Genomic DNA, 18658 nt, shown 5'->3' with positions numbered 1-18658 from the left:
ATAACACAATTTTCTACTGAGAAATCCACAAAAATTGTGATTTTTTTTTCTTCAAATCGTCGCCTTTTTTTCTAAACAATATTTTGAAAATCCCCTACGTCATGCGATAGCTACTTTTTTAAGAATTCTTTTACTGGATCTTATCCTGAGATGTTCCATTTTTGAGATTTGCTGTCAACACTTTTTTTTTTTTTTTTTAATTTTCTTGCCAGTACTTCTGAGTAGGTAGATGTGTACAAAGTTTTATTTAAATACATCCAACCAACGTTTATTTATAAAATAAACAAAAAATCTAAAATCCCAACGTTTACACTGTCCTCAACAGTCTACAGACAGCGTTGTTTGTTAGAAACAGATCGTGAGTTTCGAGTCTGGGTGTCATGTTTGTTAATACTCATGGGAATTATAAGCAGTTGGGCACAGAGGGAGAGAGATGATTCTGCGAAATATTGAGATATCGTCGAAAGTCGTGAATCTCGCATCGGGAAGCATGAAAACAAAAAAATGTTCGATGAGTCCGGGACGCGAGTACGGAGGATGCACATTTGTCTCTCGTATAATTAATCTTAGCATCGTCGATAGTTGATGAAAGAAGAATAGCTGGTTACATGCCAGGTCGATATTAGGATGCTCTTTTGGCATGTTTCAAAGGCGAAGCAGGGAAAGAAAAAAACGGTCGACGAGGACGAGGGTCTCCTAGGCTCGCAAGAGAAAAAAGAGCCTGCGGTGCTGCATTTTTATATTCCTTTTTATAAAGATATTTTTTTCTCGGTCTCTGTCATCCGGTCGATTTTTCGTCCCGGTGAGAGAACGCTCTTCGTGTTCCCTCGACGGAGAATCAAGAGAAAGAAGCCCGTCTGTTGGCAGTCTTTGTATACGTGTATGTTTATATAGCCACAAAGAGGAGCCTCGCGAGCGAACGGAGAAGAAGAGGCAACGCGCGGCGCAGCGGCCCAAAATCCAAGGAAACGATTAAGTGGACCGGAATCCAGGCCCCGTTGCTTTTAAGCCAGCGGCGCGTCGGCGTCTTCGTCACGAACGCGTACACGAACGTGTTTATGTTCTATACAAACACGTCCATGTGTATATCTATACGCGTACTGTAATAGTATATTCCGTACGTGCTATAAAAGCAAGGCGGATGTTACGGTAATTGAGGATCTACCAAAAAATTTGAGAGAAAAGAACGAGACATGATTGGAGAGGAAAAAAGCGAATCGGAACCTTGAGACTGTCGCGTTCAAAATTTCTTTTAGACCTTTAAAATACACTAGAATTTCTTGCAACTCGTATTCTAAAGAAGCGGGGGGCTTTCAAGAGTTTCAACGAACAAAATTCAACAGGAAGAAACTTATCCGAGACGCGCACGAAGGGAGATGCTTTTCGCTGTGTTTTGACTGATATAAAACCCTGAAAAGGATCAGACTCCAGCAGGGTTGAAAAACATTTTGTTTTCACGGCGCTGAAGTTTGCGACGTTCGAATCCAACGAAATTGACGAAAAAACATTTGTAATCGACCAATTTTTTATTTCACGAAGCATCGCTGTAGACTGAAAAATTACGAATTCCAAAATTAAGCAGGTAACAGAAATGGAGAATTACTGAAATTATTGGAGTTTTTTTTTTAGATCGTTTCGTTGGACTCCAACGTTGCAAACCCCAGTGTCATTTGTTTTCCGAGTTTTTGATGTAATGCAGAAAACATTCAGTTTTTCATCCCCATTCCAATGAATTTTCCTCCCTCAGTGTTTTAACAACATTATCAATGATGCTTCTCAGGACTGATAATCAAGCTGGAGAATTGAGGAGACAGGCTCGGCTAGATAACGTCTCTGCGAATGATTGATGTTGTTTGATCCCGCTGTCTTGCAATTCGAGATTCAAGATGGTCAGTCGCGTCGGACATAAGATCGATAGTGGAACGTGGCGTAGTACACAAATATAGCAGCAGCAAAGTTGTCCGGCCTCAAGGATAGATGACGAGTGAAACCATAACTTGGGATATTTCAGCAGATCCAGCCTCATTGGAAGATGAAGATCTTGTCTAAAGAAGAGAGTCAAAGAGACTGTTGTCTCACAGAAGATCTCGTATCTCGCGAATGATGCTAAAACACGAGCACGAGATCGGAGGTGGGAGTAGAGTGCGTCTTATAGGAGTCGGAGCTCGACCGCGCTGACGGGAGGGGTTTGGCTCGTGTCCACCTAGCGGAGCGGTGTCGAAGCGCCGCGATCGACCGGGTGACTGGGAGCCATTTAGCTGGGTGACGCCGAGTTCGCCCGAGAGAGGACGTCCCTTTGAAACAGAATGTCTCAAGACTCATTTCCCATTGGGACTTTTGAATTTTTTTCCCCAGGAGTGTCATTACGCTAAAGCCGAGCAATAGTTAATGCCTCTTCGATATAAATATTCGTACACGTAGATTTTTGTATTCCCGAATGTTTTATTCATCAAGGAAAGATTCGAGGAGCTCGGTTCGACTCGTGAAACTTTGACAAGTTACGCCCGTTTACTAGTCACCCGGGCAATCGTGGGTACGTACCGGATCTCCTGAAAGCAAGGAAGGCTCGGAGTGGCAGAACGGCATAAAAAGAGACCGGGACGACGACGCGGAGGGTGACGCCGGTCGTTGAGCACCGGTCGGAACGAGAGACCCGCTGCAGGAAAGAGACCGTTGCTCAGAAGGAGAGAAACCCGTTTACCTTTAAACTTGTGCTGCACCGCTCGGAGAGAAGTCCAGCTTTGGTACGAGATATATACGTATATAATGTACCTGTACGTATACTTCTTATTCGCGTGTGTATAGACATAGGATCGTGCACGAGGAGAACACATAAGAGAAGCCGGGGCATTCGTACGTCTGGCATTACACTCAGACCTCGCAGCCAAAACCGCTCGCACTTCTCCCACCCTTTTGCCATGGCAAAAGCAAATACTAAAAGCTGCAGTCGTGCAAAACTCGCTCTCGCTTGTAGCGGGAATATAACGCTTGTGTGTTGTTTTTTTTTCTTCCTCGCTTTTTTTCATCGTCATTATTATGTTTGCAATCCTTTTTTTCAGATAATATTTATTTATTCGTTCTAAATATAAACGTCCGCGTATGCACGGCGAATTGAATCTGCGATAGCTTTCTCGAAGCCTCGTGCAGGATATGAACGGAAAGGTGTGCATTAGACACCATGAAAAATTACGAACGGGTTACCAGTAACGAGCGCGCACCGAGACGCGCGTTTGCAACAATATTTTCCTGCAAATATCCTTTGTATACGACGCTCAAGTTCGCAACTTTGGATTCCAACGAAATGAACGAAAAAAAAAAAACATTTTTAATTCACCAATTTTTTATTTCACGAAGCATCGGTGTAGATTGAAAAATTTTACGAATTGGAGACTCGACAGGGAACGAAATTGGATAATTGCTTGAATCATTGACTCCGGAGTTGCAAAACTTCAGCGTCTGTATGACCGAATCGTTTCGTCTGAAACATACTTGTGCGATTTTTATGAATAATGCACAATGTTAATTTTCAGTAGGATAGAAATTTCGATTAATTTCTCTCGCAGTGATTCGAAAACTCAGCTAGGGACTGCAGCTTTTTGGGATGACATTGTGGAGAAAGAACGAAAATACAGGGCGAGGAAGAGTATTCTTTATACTCGCTACATCTTTAGGGAGAAAAAGGCTCGGTAAGAGGCAAAGGCCGTAGAAAGACGAGGGGCTTCTCGACGATGGAAAAGGCGAGGGAGGGCGGTAAAACCAAATCGTCTGCCCCTCTCTCTCTCTCTCTCCCTCCCTCTTCATTGCTACCCGACCAGCGTCTCCCACAGCTCTCTCACCGACTCCCGGAATAATGATGGACATTATGTTGGCCTGGGTCGGCCCCGATGGGTTCGTGCAGCAGCGAGGAAACGAAAAGAGAACACCAGCAGAAGCGACGAACGAAAAGAAGCCGTGAGGGATCGAAGCATGGGGGTATGGAACGGCATCGCACCCCCGCCGTTCATCCACCTCTCTCCTTCCTTAAAGCATGCATCCTCGCTCACAGTGCCCCCGTCTCAGGCCTGTACAACCACACTTTTTGTTTAGAGACGTGTACGACGAGGGCTCAACTTCAAAAGGGCCTATCGAATGGCACGAAGCTCCAACGCTCTCGGTCGTCGAAGCCTCGTTTTTTTTCGAAAACATGCCCCAGGGAGCAGCGTGCATCGATGATTTTATTGGCGTGAAAAATTTATTTCGAAAAACCGAAATCAAAGTCGATCATTGATTTTTCTTTGAATCATAAATTTAGGACAACATTTGAAGTCTAACGAAATTAACGAAAATAACATTTGTAATTCGAATATTTTCTATTACGCGAATCATTGGTGCAGACTGAAAAACTACGAATTGCAAATTGGGCAGGTAACAGAATTAGAGAATTACTGGAATTATTGGAGAGTTTTTTTAGATCGTTTTATTGGACTCCAACGTTGCAAACTTTAGCGTCATCAACTTAAAACAACGTTAAATGCTACAGAAATATTCTTGCCTAGATGCGAGCATACTGCGAGCAAGCAGATATTTATTCCTGACGTAGTGACGCGTTTTATTGACACTTTGGATCACTGACTCGGCTCACATCGTTTGAATTCTTCATCAGAATTGCGTCTCTCCGTTGTCTCATTACCAGCCACTTTTAAACATGCCCCTCAATGAAAAATAACATTTTTTCCATATTTCCTATGAGATATTAAAAAATCGTGCAGCCAAGATGACTGGAGTGAAGGTCAGAGTTGTATTGCGTTCACGTAGATATCACGGTGCTCCGATTTAGGCACCGGTCCAATATTGCTAACTTTCTCCCGTATCTATGGGCTTTTCTATTGCAAATCTGACCCAGACTTTCGAAATTCTGTTATATCGGATTGCGATGAAACGGCGAATCTGCGAGGTGCAAAAACTTCGAATTCATCGTGAAAGTAAGAAAACGTCAGATTTCAAATTTTTTAATATCGATTGATCTACATGACGCTAAGTTTGGAACGTTCAAGCTCAACGAAATGAACGAAAAAAAGATTTTTTATTCATCGATTACTTGTTTCACGAATCGTTGGTGTACGCTGAAAAACCACGAATTGAAAATTCAACGGAGAACAAAATTGGAGATTTTCTGGAATTATTTAAGAGTTTTTTAGATCATTTCGTTGCAAACTTGAGCGTCGTGTTGACCTTTCGTTCTAAAAAATCATTCCATCGACTCCGGTGTTTTCTGTGATTTCGAAGCCAACTTTGTTGGGATTAAATTATTGTTTTCTATCAAAAATGATACTTCGAGCTTTCTTTCCTCCAGGATTCGGGGACCGGAACAACCTCACTGAGGAAAAAAAAGTCATTGAAACAACAAATTGTGACATATTAAATTATAATAAATTTTATATAAATTAGAGATTAATTCTCTCCTAAAGCATTGCAGTTAATCGAAGAAAACTCTTCCAATAACATCAATTGCTATTTAATCAGAAATTTTTATTTTCTCACTCTCCAAATATGTTCCAAGGAAAAAATATCTCTCAAAAATCTAGTATCAATGAAAAAGATCCTTCTGCTTGAACTGTTTCATCCCATCAGCGTAACGACCGAAGGAAAAATGTCTCGAAATCTGGTGGTTCGACCTCATCACGATAATTCGGTTTTCCGTTTATAAATTCACGAAGGAACGAGAATAAAAATGATCAGAATCTAAGTAACGAAAAAAGCCTGAGTTCAAAAAAGAGCATAAAAAACGAATTCGAAGATGAATCTCGAGGCGAAATACGTCGAATGGATCGAAACTAAAGCCGTGAATGAAATTGGAGTATTTGTGGAAAAGGCGGTTATTGATTTCACGTGAAACGCGCTATATTATGTTTCTAGAGATATCCGTACAATGCTCTCTCGCTGCAAGAGACTCTAGACTTTCGGTTGCGTTATCAGTGAAATCGTCTTGACGCGGTTGGGTACGTCCGGCTCGTATATTCCATGGTGCAACTCGCCTACGGGGAATCAAGAATGAGAAAGGAAGCGGTTCAATTGGAAAATCTACATAACGCCTGTGTGAATTATCCTCGTGGGTGTTCAATTAATACCACACTTTTCTCATCCATTGATATTTTATTTGGTGAGCCAATGACGTAAGAAATTATGGCAAAGGTCATCGAAGCGGGGACGAAGAAAACCGCATCGTCGGGAGGCAATGTCAACACTTTTTGCTTCGAATTTTATGAATTTCCAACTTGGTAACTCCGAGGAAACTTCCTTCGCGTTGACCGTCTAGAAATTTCTTACTTTACGCTCAAACATTCAACGTTTTTGCGAGGAAAAACGTATTTGTACAGACAAATCGAAGTAATTTCTTCGGCGTACAAGCACCGAGCATTAATTCCCGCGGAGCTTAGTCGTACTTTGAATTTGAAGTAAGGCGAAGCGCCGCACGCGCTCCCGTCGAAGAATTCTTTGCGCAACGGAAATCGTGAAACTTCTAATTAGCCAAAACCACTACTCACGAGTTTCTGAGGAAAGCGTTGAATCAATTCGTGATTCAACTATGTCGCCATGATAAAACGAACACTCCGAATAAGAAGTAAAACGGGGGAGTGCAAAGCCGGGACTCGAAGGTTGTGAAAAACGATTATTTCACATAAATTTCAATAAAAATAATGAACGAAATGAATTGGTTAATGAAAGTGAATCGGGGAATTCCCTGATTCCGGCAAACACTCCTGGCGAGGACGTTCCATGAATTTTCATAGCTACGAATCATTTGGGGAAAGTCCCAGGCCGTCGTGGCATAAATTCCTCGACAATGTAGCAAAAATTTATTTTTATATGAGCGACAATAATCGGCCTGTCAGATCCTCGGCATCGAATCCAGCTGGCAGAATGAAAAGAATCCCAGGAAAATCTTGACACAAGGCCCCTTAAATTTCCTCGCTATGCCAACAGACGGCACTATTGTAAGTCCCATAAATTTTAGTACCTGAGCCCTTCGACGTGAATTTAACCGCGCAGCGATTCGATCAGTGAAAAAAAAATCAATAGAACGTCAATATATGAAGTCTCTTGAAAATCGAATTGATGGGAATGAATTTAAAAAATGATTAGCCCGCAGTAAAAATGGAGAGGAAACTTACAGTTTGGACAAAAAAAAATTTACGAATAAACTCCTCGAAAGATCATTTCGATGAAATTGTTTGGAAAATTTTTATTTACTCGCGAGCCATGAATAAATAGTTGGAGGCACAGCGGTGTATCGTCGAAATGTTGCGACGCTGAAGTTTGCAACGTCGGAGTCCATCGAAATGAAAGAAAAAAATATTCGTAATTGAGCAATTTTTCATTTCACGAAGCATCGGTGTAGACTGAAAAACTACGAATTGGAAATTCGGGAGGGAACGAAATTGGAGAATTACTGAAATAATGGGAGCGCATCTTCAGATCATTTGGTTTGACTGCAACGTTGCAAACTTGAGCGTCGTGAAATGTTGAGCAGCCCAGTGCACTGGGTTAAAAAGGCAACGTGACAAGATGTCTCGAAACTTGAGAGAGCAGCTCAGAGCTTCGGAGCAGCAGCTTCGAGCGATATGTTTCTGTGCCGTTGAATGCAAAACAGTACAAGCAGAGAAGAGGAGGGGGAGGAAGAAGGAGAATGAAAAAAAGCGACGGAGGTGTGGTTATAGGGGCTGCGGAGTTTGGAGAGGGAATGAACGATGGTAGAAAAAAAAGCAAAGAAAAACCTTGGTACGGAGTGGCGATAGTCAGAAAAAAGAATGACCCGCATGGGGCAGGAGGAGCGCGCAGGGCCGTACTATTTCGTTGGTGGGGGCAGCTCTTCTTCGTTCTTTTATCCTGCTGGCTGGGAGGCTCTCAAAAAAAGGTAGATGAGCCAGAAAATAAGGTAAAAGGAATGAGTAGAAGGAAAGCATGTGTCGGTTCTGTACAACGTGAGCTGCATAGACGGAACGTCCAGGTGGAAGGAAAAAGGAGGAAGAACATTTGGAAGAGGATGGTATGTTCGTCAGTCTCGTATGTTGTGAGCGCCACCTGCCCTCATCGAGCAACTTCTGGTGCACACGAGAGCTCGCACTCTGTGTTGTGCTTCGCCACTGTTATCCTCTAGCTAACCCCACGACGCACACGTTTCTGCGGTGCGTTTAACGCTGCATCGAGGAGAATTGAGAGCGAGGAAGAAGCAGCTTTTCCTTCGATAGTCTGCCACAAACAACGCGTTCGCTGTGTCTGCTTCTCGGACTCTTGTGTGCCTGTCCGTGTCTTATAGCAGACCAGAAACCTCCGAGGCTCTTTCTTCCTTCTCCGCAGCTCATTATATACGTGTGTGTGTGTATACGCCAGTGTTTATATGGAACACAGAAACGCCTGGAAAGCACGTTTCGAACTAGTCCCGCCAACGTTTTCTTAAATAAAGGCAATTTAGGCCGTCCAGGTCCCTATTCGGCTTTCATCACTCTGCGAGCAAATATTCTGAGTTACGCGCTCAGTTCTTTTCGCACGAAAATTCCACGATTTCGAGGAACAAAATAGTTTTTTACGAGCGTATGATTGAAGTTGGATGAAAATGATGTTGAGGATCGTTGCGACCATCTTTGCTCTTGTTCGAGTACCGAAAAGCAGCGAACAATGCGAGCCTCTCGTTTCGTCTGCCCCGAAAGCTCTTCCTCTTTGAAAACAAAGATGGCTTGGAAATTTTGAAGAAATAAATGTTTGCTTTAACCTCGGTCGATAGGCGAAAGACCGGAGACCGGTTGGGCCCTAAAATTTACTCCACATTCATAATCTTTTTCGAATTAGGATAATCGTGAAAATTTCAAGGATTTCTTGTGTGTTGAGTGCCCTTCAAAAACTTTGACATCCGACGTAATCTCGATCTTGAGAGAGAAAAAAAAACATGCTGAGCCAATCTCCCGCTGGTTCTGACAGGACTGCGTTCTCTTTTTTCTGGGCATTCAGGGCCTTCCGAGGGATTGTTCACTGTGCATATTCACGATAAATATTCGGAAAAAGTGATCAAATTGACAATCGATTGCCAAATCGAACCCGACCAATGTAAGAGAGAAACGTAAAGATCATGCGCGTTACTTGTCATTCAAAAAAGCAACTCAACTTTTTGCTGCTCTTTTCATGATCAAAGAAACTACTAAAATTTATTCCCCCAATTATTAGAATTATGTGTTGTCACCTGTTTGTTAAAATTGATCAATTTTTAATATAATGATAACGGTTAAAATACTTTCGCAGTAAAATCGTCAAGCAAAATGTGACAACAGCCATTTTCTATTATTAAATTCCAATTAGGTCTATCCTAATTGGAATTTAATTCAAAAAATCGATTTTTTTTATTGCATTTTTCGAAAGTATACATTTTATATTTTGACGTTTACTGGGCTATTTGATAAAATCTGATAAAAAAAATAAAAAAAAAAACTATTCAACTGATCCTTATCAAAATCTTACCATATGCTCTTTATAACTATAGTTGGACGAATTTTAAAATTTTGAGTGGAACTATTTTTTTTTTTTTTCAAAAAACGATGAAAAAAACATGCTTTTCCGTAGTTTTTGAAAAAATAGCCGCGATCTTGTCATTTTTGAAAAGATAAAAAATCGTAAGATATGCGCTGCAGCTATTTACTTATTGAGTCTAAAACCATTTTTTTCTCCGATTATCTATTCCAGAGATTTTATTAACAGCGCACACCTGTCTTCTCCCCCATTTATCTGTACGAAAACTGAGTAAAATAAATATAAAAACAAATTTTTTGTGTATTTTAAAAGTGTATTTTTTAGGCCAACACTTTTTATATCCATATTTATAATTTAAACCGGTTAAAAAAATTCGTGAAAATGGTCTTTTTTTTTGCCCCTCTATTAGGGTAGACCCCTAAACCAGCTGGCTCTTGGCGTCGTCAAACCCCTTCCACTGTTTGTCATTATTACTCGTTAACCCCGAATAAGTATTTTTCTTATTCCATTCCAAGTGATTTTCACCGATAACAAGGCTTTCTCGAGACATCATTGATTTCTAAAAGCATTATATTTTCTTATTCTCGTTTTTGACTCTCCAAAGTTGGGAGGATCCTGTTTCATTAAATCCAAATGGTCGCACAGACCGAAAAACGTGATTTTCGTTGATTTTTTTCCAAATTCCAACTCTTGACGTTGGAGTTTTCGATTTCTATTAGATTCGCGTGAACTTCCTTAACAGCCAAGTTTTAACGTTCGTCACAACGAACTCGGAGCTTATCCATCAATCAGCCTCAAATCGAGTGAACTTTTTAATAACGAATTTTGAAAAAAGGAATAATTTCGAAAGAAAAACGCGAGGAAAGTAGAAGAATTGGAAAAATATTTATAAACACGAGAGACAAATGAAAATATATTGCTCCCCACGGGGAATCCACGTTAATGCACTGACAAATTTTCCCAGGTACTAATTGTATGGGGAGTTGAGGATTGAGGTCTGACGAGAATTTCGATATTATGCGAAGGGATGGGCCCGCGTGTGTGGTAGTGCAGCCGAATATGGGGAGAAGATATCGAGAGCTAGGGAGCTTAGTTGTACGGTCAGGGGTCTCTAATCCCGTGGTGCATCATCATTTGCCTCTCAAAGCACGGGGAGGACCGACCTCCCGGTCCCGGTATATGCCGCGACCATATTCCACAACGTTACAATACATGAAGCGTTTCATGTCAAAGCACGGAGTTGAAAATTCTCTCTGTTCTGACCCAAGAAACTCATTTCATCGCGCGGACATTTTTTCACTCAAATATCGCTTAGTCAATGGTTGAGGCTTCGTGAAAACGTCAAAAATCCATTGGCTTGAGAATGTGACAACGATAAATGAGATTCGATAACTCGCGGAGTGGACAAAAACATGATTTTAGATTATCGTCCTGCTTTTCTGTTTCCTCTGATTTGTATGACGCTGAAGTTTCCAACGTTCGAGTCCAACGAAATGATCGAAAAAAACTCTCCAATAATTCCAGTAATTCTCCTATTTTGTTCCCTGCCAAATTTGCGATTCGCTGTTTTTCAAGCTGCACCAACGATTCGTGAAATAAAAAATTGGTGAATTTCAAACGTTTTTTTCATTCATTTCGTTGGACTCCAACGTTGGAAACTTCAGCGTTGTTGATTTGTTTGGCTCATTTTATGATGGAATTCTCTTTGTCGACGTTCTTTAAATATATTCGCAATTGCGGTAAAAATGTTGAGCGATCATTTTTCGTGTTCTTTGCTCAACGAATTTTCTTACTGATTTATTTATCTCGATCTCGTGTAAAAGTTATTTCATTCCGATAATTATCGCTTACTCTTTCCCTTCCTTTTTTCTTGCTTTTACGACTCTCGTACGTTACAAGTAGTAGCAAAATCTCTCTCAATTTTTTTTTTCTCTCTTTTACTTTTTTCATTTTCACATAACATTGACGAGGCATAACTAGAAAGTGGCCTTGACACTTCATTCAAATGCGACGGCGTTTCTGTACTGAGAAAAAAAAATATTTAATTCAATAGCAATCGATGTTCTTGGAAGTTTTCTCCATTCAACTGCAATGTTTTCCGAGAGAATGAATCTGCAGTTTGATCTAAAACTATTTCGTTCGTTCAGTCATGTTTAACCTCGTGATTATCATATATTTCATTGGCACCTTAATTCAATAATATTATTATTTGAGAAAAAATAAAATTCAAGAAAAAACACCTCCCGATGATGGATCAAGAAAAGACGACGCTGAAGTTCGCGACGTTGGAGTCCAACGAAGTGGAGGAAAAAATATTTGCGATTCACCAATTTCTTATTCCACGAAGTATCGGTGCAGCTTGAAAAACTACGAATTGAAAATTCGACAGAGAACAAAATTGTAGAAAATTGTTAGAGGCTTTTTTTACCTCATTTCGTTGGAGTCCAACGTTGCAAACTTCAGCGTCATAAGAAATTTTTTCAGTATTTTAATTTCAATCATTTAATAACATAATAATTGCTCCTGCAAATGACGCTGAGGTTTGCAACGTTGGAGTCGAACGAAATTAACGAAAAAAACTCTCGAATAATTCCAGTAATTCTCCAATTATGTTACCTGCCTAATTTGCAATTCGTCGTTCTCCAGTCTACACCAATGATTCGTGAAATAAAAAATAGGTGAATTACAAATGTTATTTTCGTTAATATCGTTGGACTCCGACGTTGCGAACTTCAGCGTCGTTCCTGCAAGAACTGGAACTTGAAGTAAAAGCAAAATAGCAGTAATTAAGATTGATCATGTAAATAATGTCAATTGTTATATTTTTTAATTAATATTTTGCAATTAATTTTTTTTTAATTGTATGAATTAAGTATTAATATCCATTGGTACATTTCGTTGTTCCAATGACTCGTTTTCCTTAGCGTGGAAGAAAGCGATACAAATTTATTGATATTCTTAGTCTTTGCCAACACTTTTTATGAAAATTCTTCCCAGCAATTACAGTTGTCGAAGGAACTGAACCAAATGCCTATTTTTACGTTGAAGACATCAATTTCCGTGGACAACGAAACCGAATTTTCAAACTCTTGCAACATCGTTGAACCTCGGATCGAGAAATACGCCAAGTTTCATGAGAGCACAGTGCCTTCTGCCCTCGGAAAACTCAAGAATCATGTAACAGCCAATCTACGAGGAGGAATCGTTGAAATAACGAGGCAAAAGTCGTGCAAGGAAGAGTAGACGAAAAAGTCATAGTGCCTTGACAGGAATTCGAGATATCGTCACGAAACGCCCATAGCCCGTAGGGCGTATCGATTCGGACTAAACACTCTGGACCGAGCCAGGCCAAGAGTCGCTCTTAAGAGGGCCGAGAACCTACAGCACCGTGTCAGGAGCAGGAACTCGTAAAATACGATTCCCAAAATCGAACTGTAGAATCGTAGCAACGAAAACTATTTTGCATATTGTAAAAAAAATTGGATCATTTTTCGATAAACTAAAAAAAACGAGACCAAAATTTCCCCACGAAATCAGACGTTCGAAAACGAATTTGTTAATTATGCAGTTTGGTTATTTTTTCCGAAAATCGATGCAAGAATTTGTTTTTCTTCTCGAAGTTGTTGATTGGACTATGATAAGTGACATTCCGTCGAGGGATGCTGACATTTTCTATAAAAACCATGAGTTATGGGGTTTTATTTTTGTGCAGAGGAAATGAAAATAATTCGTATCGAAATCTCATTGTTTTTTATCAGAAAAAAACCATATTTCAGCAAAACAATCGTCGGTTGAATAAAAGATACTCAATTTGAGGCATTTAATAATTTAAACACAGGAAATCCCTACTTCTGCGTTCCCTTCGCAAAGGAGACATTTGAAGGCCCGTCGTCAATGAGCAACGCATTATTCTGAAAACGGACGCTGTAAGCAGCTTCGAGTGAATAAATATAGTCGACCAGTTTTTTATATCTAAAACACCGAAAAAAACGTGCTAGACGAACGGAAATTCTGCGAATTTTACTGCATAAATATGAGTTCGAATGATAAGCACACGAAATAATAAAAGGAAAGGAGTGAGTTATATCTAGTAGGGAGAACCTGAGTGATAAAGAGCGGTAGCGAAAGTCTGTTCACGTCTTAAAATAATAAAATTGGAAATTCGAATATGTGCGTATAAAAATGCATGACATAAGAAAACTTGCAATTAATCGAGAAAAAAGTATTTTTAAAAGTGGAAACGTTGAAAATTTCGTATTAATATGAAAAATTAAAAAAATTAATTAAACGAATGTTTTCATTGGAAAAATTGAATTTCAACATTTTTTCACAGCTTAAAACATTTTCTGATCCATCCGGTCGCGCATATGTAATTGTATGTGTAGTTATTTAAACACAGATATGTTTTATGAGGGATCAGAAGATGCCCCGGTTTAGTGTTTAGCCCCCTGGCACACGCACTCCGTCTTATCGGCCACGGGATTTGCGTCTGCCTCGTGAGAGCCTCCCACCACATCCTCGTGTTGTATATCATTCTGGATATATACATATGTGTATGTATGTACGTATACGTGTGTGCTCTTTTCAGCCCTCTCACTCTCACCCCACTCCAGATAAATTTTCTCACCCGGCTGATGCAGTCCATTTGAATGCATATCTATAGAGTTAGACACAGACGAAGGCAGACCAGGACAGGCGAGAGTACACATGCGCATGACTATACTCAATTCTTCGTCAACATCCCTCCCCTCGAGAGACGCGGGTCTTACAAAACTCGTCGACAGATAAAAACGTAATCGACGAGAGCGACCGACTATAGTGAGAATTTAATCGTTGAATTCATCAACATTATTCGGAAAACGGGATAAAAAATTGTTAGAATTCGATCGGAGGTTTGATGATTTCTTACAAAAGCTTACAATGTATCCAAGAGAAAAACTAAAATTCTGAAAATCGTGAGAGGTTATCTCGAAGTTCATTTAAAATAAGGAGAAATCAGTTGTCAAGACTATTTGTATTTTTCTGAGGACAAATCTTTTATTTGGACCACGTATTCGAGGCTACGAAAACGTGATGGCTGCTCTAACCTATATATTTTTTGCACGAACAAAAAGTACAGCAAATAACAGTCTATATGTCGTCTTTATATAAATTTGTATTAACGTGTGATATGTATTTTTTTGCTCATACCGTATGGGGTAACACTCCCGCGTTGCAGTCATTGCACGACGTTTATTTTAGCGTACCCACAAAGCTTTTCCTCCCACCGTCAAACTCGTCGTTTCCGTTGAAAGAGAAGAAAAAAAAATAAAGTGCAAAAGATATGTACTCTGGCGTGTTTGGTGCGTAAGCAAGCACGAAAAAAAATGAGAAGAAAAAAAACGACAGTTTCTTTTTAGTAACTCTACATGGCCACTGCTATATCACACTTTTTCGATTACGTAGAACTCGTAAGATTGCGTTAAATCAAACAACACGGACGAGGAAAAAATATATACACACTCACACACGATGTGTCGAGAGACACTAAGATATATGGGATAAAACGACACGCACGACATACGCATACACGCGAGTATCGAAGCAATTGACGTTTGTCATACGCCACGCAGTTAGGAACCGCCTCCGACGACGGCGCGAGACGGACTGAGTCTACCACGGCGAGGAATAGTGGAGGGGTTGGGGGAGGGAAACAGCCGAGAGAGGTCGCGCGGGGGTTGGCTACAGCGGAGACGACGACCACGCCACAGCGGTACGGAAGAAAACTGAATCCAATGACGTATCGAGAAAACCTGCAAACCCTTCACATATAATTGAATTTTAATGTTTTTTCCCAACTATTTTCTTTTCTTTCGAGTATGAGCCACGAGTATGTTTCGATGCTTAATGACAAGATTCACATTACTCGTTTCTGTGCTGCTTTGGGTAAATTATCTGATAATAAATATTGCATAACTCGTTTTATTATATATCCTGAATATGTGCAACGAACCGACGATAAATGCGAATCTCTCCAAATAGATCTTTCATTAAGAGTTATGTAGAATAATTGTACGCAGGTCATTACGAACGTAAATTCTCATCACAAAATTGATACGACAAAAGTGCGATCGCGTAACGGGTTGATTTATTTATAAAATGATAATTCGATGAATCTCCCAAAATATGTCGAACCGATTTTCCAACAAAAGGTTATGAATGCGTAAGAAATTTCGAACTACGTAATTACCTATTGTTGTCCAGAGATACGTAATATTCGCCAAAAGCCAGTCTTGTGTAATTCCCCGTGATTTTCGGTACAGTCATGCGTCTTATAAGCGAAGGTAACAATATCGGAAACGGTCATTACGAAAAGTGCTGCACGGTTTGATTTTTCGGCATTTTTAATCGAGTGCGTAGTATCCTGTGTCACCGATAGGTGGTTGGCTCAGTAGCGACAGAAAAATCTCACTCATATCGCGATATGACAAAAGTACGTGTTTAAATATATTCCATCAGCAACGATATTCGCAACGGATACCAATGTCGATGCCTTAACTCAGCCACTTTTTATAATTCAGTACTCAATACACCCCTGAAAAATCCACTATCGATACGACTACGAAAGTCACCAGTGGCTCGATATTGAAGAATCAGTATCAAATACCAAAAAAGTTTATCAAATGACACAAATATTCTTGTCTAGTATCCAACACCCGACAATGTCGATTGAGTGAGTTATGATTTCCCTACCGATAATAATCCGTGCAACAAAACCTCCCGAAATTTCTAAGTAGAAAAGAACCGTATGACAGATTGTACTAAACTCCTAACCTCATTTGAGTAACATAAAAAGTTTTATTTGTCTCGATAACACCGTGATAACAAGACGATTATCTGACCATGTTGCTTATGGTGTACACGTGTTACAATTGATAAGAAATCCGGCGCCCGTGTGCGTGCATGTGCTTCCTATATAAGCCATGGCGTAAACAATGTTGTACGCGACGTAACAAAGTTAATCGGCAAACTTCCATCGTCATACGACATGCACATACGTACATGCTGTATATGCTGTATATGCTTAATGATTAGATGCGAGAAGGGGTTTGATCTATTAGTTATCAGTGTGCCAGCGGGTGGGTTGCAAAGTAGTCCTCTGTAAGGCACACACAGACAGTCGCGTATTTTCTACACGTCATTCTGTGTGCGTGTGCGCGCGCGTGTGCTTGCAGAGAGGGGAAAGGCCTATCAGACTGGCCTGGGGGCCCATGGGGGTTTAATATTACGGAACGACGAGAGAGCGAGGGCGGTCGAGTCACGGGCGATATAGAGAGTGAGCTTACGGCGGTCATAGAGAGGCGTAACGCAGTATAGGGGCGAGCGGTTGTGAGCTCCCGACGAGCACCAGGGAGTGCCGGTGGATCGAGGATCGCAGCTAGAGTAGCTCCCAACGTGGGTATTACGTTAGTATGTGCGCGCGTGTGTGTAGCTGTGTGTGTGTGTGTGTGTGAATATGTATATATTCACAAGGATGCTGTGGGGCGACCCGAAAGGACTTTCGAACGAAATAGACGACGGATTTCTCGGTGTGTCGGCGTGAGAGGTGCGGGGCACATTGGAGGGCGCTCGCTGAAGAGGCTTTCGAGTGTCGAGTTGCTCTCTAGCTCCTATGCAAAGTGGCGATCTCACTCGCTCTCTCGTTCCTTCAGAGATCACGTCGACTCGGGCTTCGAACGGGAACCCCGCCCAATCCGAGCTTGTCCATTCGTACACATCTTTACGTAATGAATATATGCTCTGATACATGTACGCGTCAATATGCAGCTGTATATATGAACATGTGGGAAGCATCGACGGCGACTATTAGCAACGACGATGCTGCTGCTCGTCCATGAATTCGTGACAATTCTTGGCGCAGAGGAAAAAAGAACTGGCAGCGCCACTCGTCAAAGACGAGTTACCGCAGCGCCCTCTCTCCTGCTTCTTATGCACTCAATAACGTCGGGCGTTCTTTGAGCCCACGACTTCACTCGATTCGATAACTAACCTCTATCAAATGTACAGTTTATATGTCTCGTTATGTACTCCGTCTATATACGTACATATGTACATGCACATAAGTGCTCCTACGTATCTTGCCAAGTATCTAGATCGACCCTTGAGTCTCGGAGTCGAAGAGCTCCCTCGATACCCGAAGACGCGAGATGCGAGCCAGGGTTTCTCTGGTTATGGGCCTCGGGGCCTCTACGCTACTAACATACGATTCCTTTGCGCTACACACCAAATATATAATATATATGTACAGACAGCTCGCCTCGTTCACCATTTGGATATGTAACCTGCAATGATAAATCCCCGGGTTTAAGGGTCTTACTCTCAGATTATACCGACTACCAACGAAATATCGATTTTCCGCCACGACTATCACGGATGGGGAAATTTGCGACGCTGGCGTTTAGTATTGCTTCGTGAGACGAATCTCGCATTCGTAAGATTCCGTACCGATGTTGAAAAAGACTAGACAAATTAAGTTCTCCGAAGTTTTTCTCAAATTTTTAATTGTTCCCTGTCAGCTCGAATCCTGCTCCACTGCACTTCCCTATCGCGCACTTTCTCGTTTACTTTTCTTCCATTGTTCATTCGTTCGGTTCTATTTAGACCATGAAGTCTCGTCTCTCGGAATTCTATTCCAACTTCTCCTATTTCCTCGAGACTTCGATCGTATATTGAAGCTTCTGCAACAACGTCAACGAAGACCCCCAGAGGATCACAAAGGGTTATGTTCGACTTTGGATAATTCTATTCTCAGCGTTAGAGGCGCCATCTGGTAGATAACTTCAGAGCACTCCCGTTTCATTCTGACAGCAAAAGTTCGTGAGAGCTTCATCCAATCCAGCCTTGGCTAAGCCACATATTTAAGTAGGGTCTAAGGTATACGTGAACGGCTGTGTCCTTCTCGTTTTTATTTAAAAATCGTGTAGTCTGTTTCTATTTTTTATAAATTTCACGTCCAATCGCGGTGATAAAACAAGACAATTGACACCGACGACGTTCACAAATTTTCCAGTTTTGGACAATTTATTGATATTATTGAAACATCAGCAAAGCGGGATGAGTTTTCAGGTTAGAAAGTGGGCTTGGCCCGTGTTGGTGGTAATGAAAACAAATAAATTTTTTT

At 40.9% G+C, this 18658-nt stretch overlaps 1 protein-coding gene across 1 annotated transcript in view; it reads right to left on the bottom strand.

The window, feature by feature from the left end:
- LOC122419478 (atrophin-1-like) overlaps positions 1–15131 on the bottom strand; it is a 32722-nt gene extending 17591 nt beyond the window's left edge. The window contains exon 1 of the mRNA XM_043434070.1: positions 14689–15131. Coding sequence (XP_043290005.1) covers positions 14689–14720 — 32 coding nt within the window. The 5' untranslated portion in view covers positions 14721–15131. The remainder of the gene's footprint in view (positions 1–14688) is intronic.
- Positions 15132–18658: the final 3527 nt, after the last annotated feature.

Source organism: Venturia canescens, chromosome 1 (genome assembly GCF_019457755.1).
Source record: "Venturia canescens isolate UGA chromosome 1, ASM1945775v1, whole genome shotgun sequence".
Classification (NCBI taxonomy): Eukaryota; Metazoa; Arthropoda; class Insecta; order Hymenoptera; family Ichneumonidae; genus Venturia; species Venturia canescens.
This window is presented reverse-complemented; position numbering and strand designations above follow the sequence as displayed.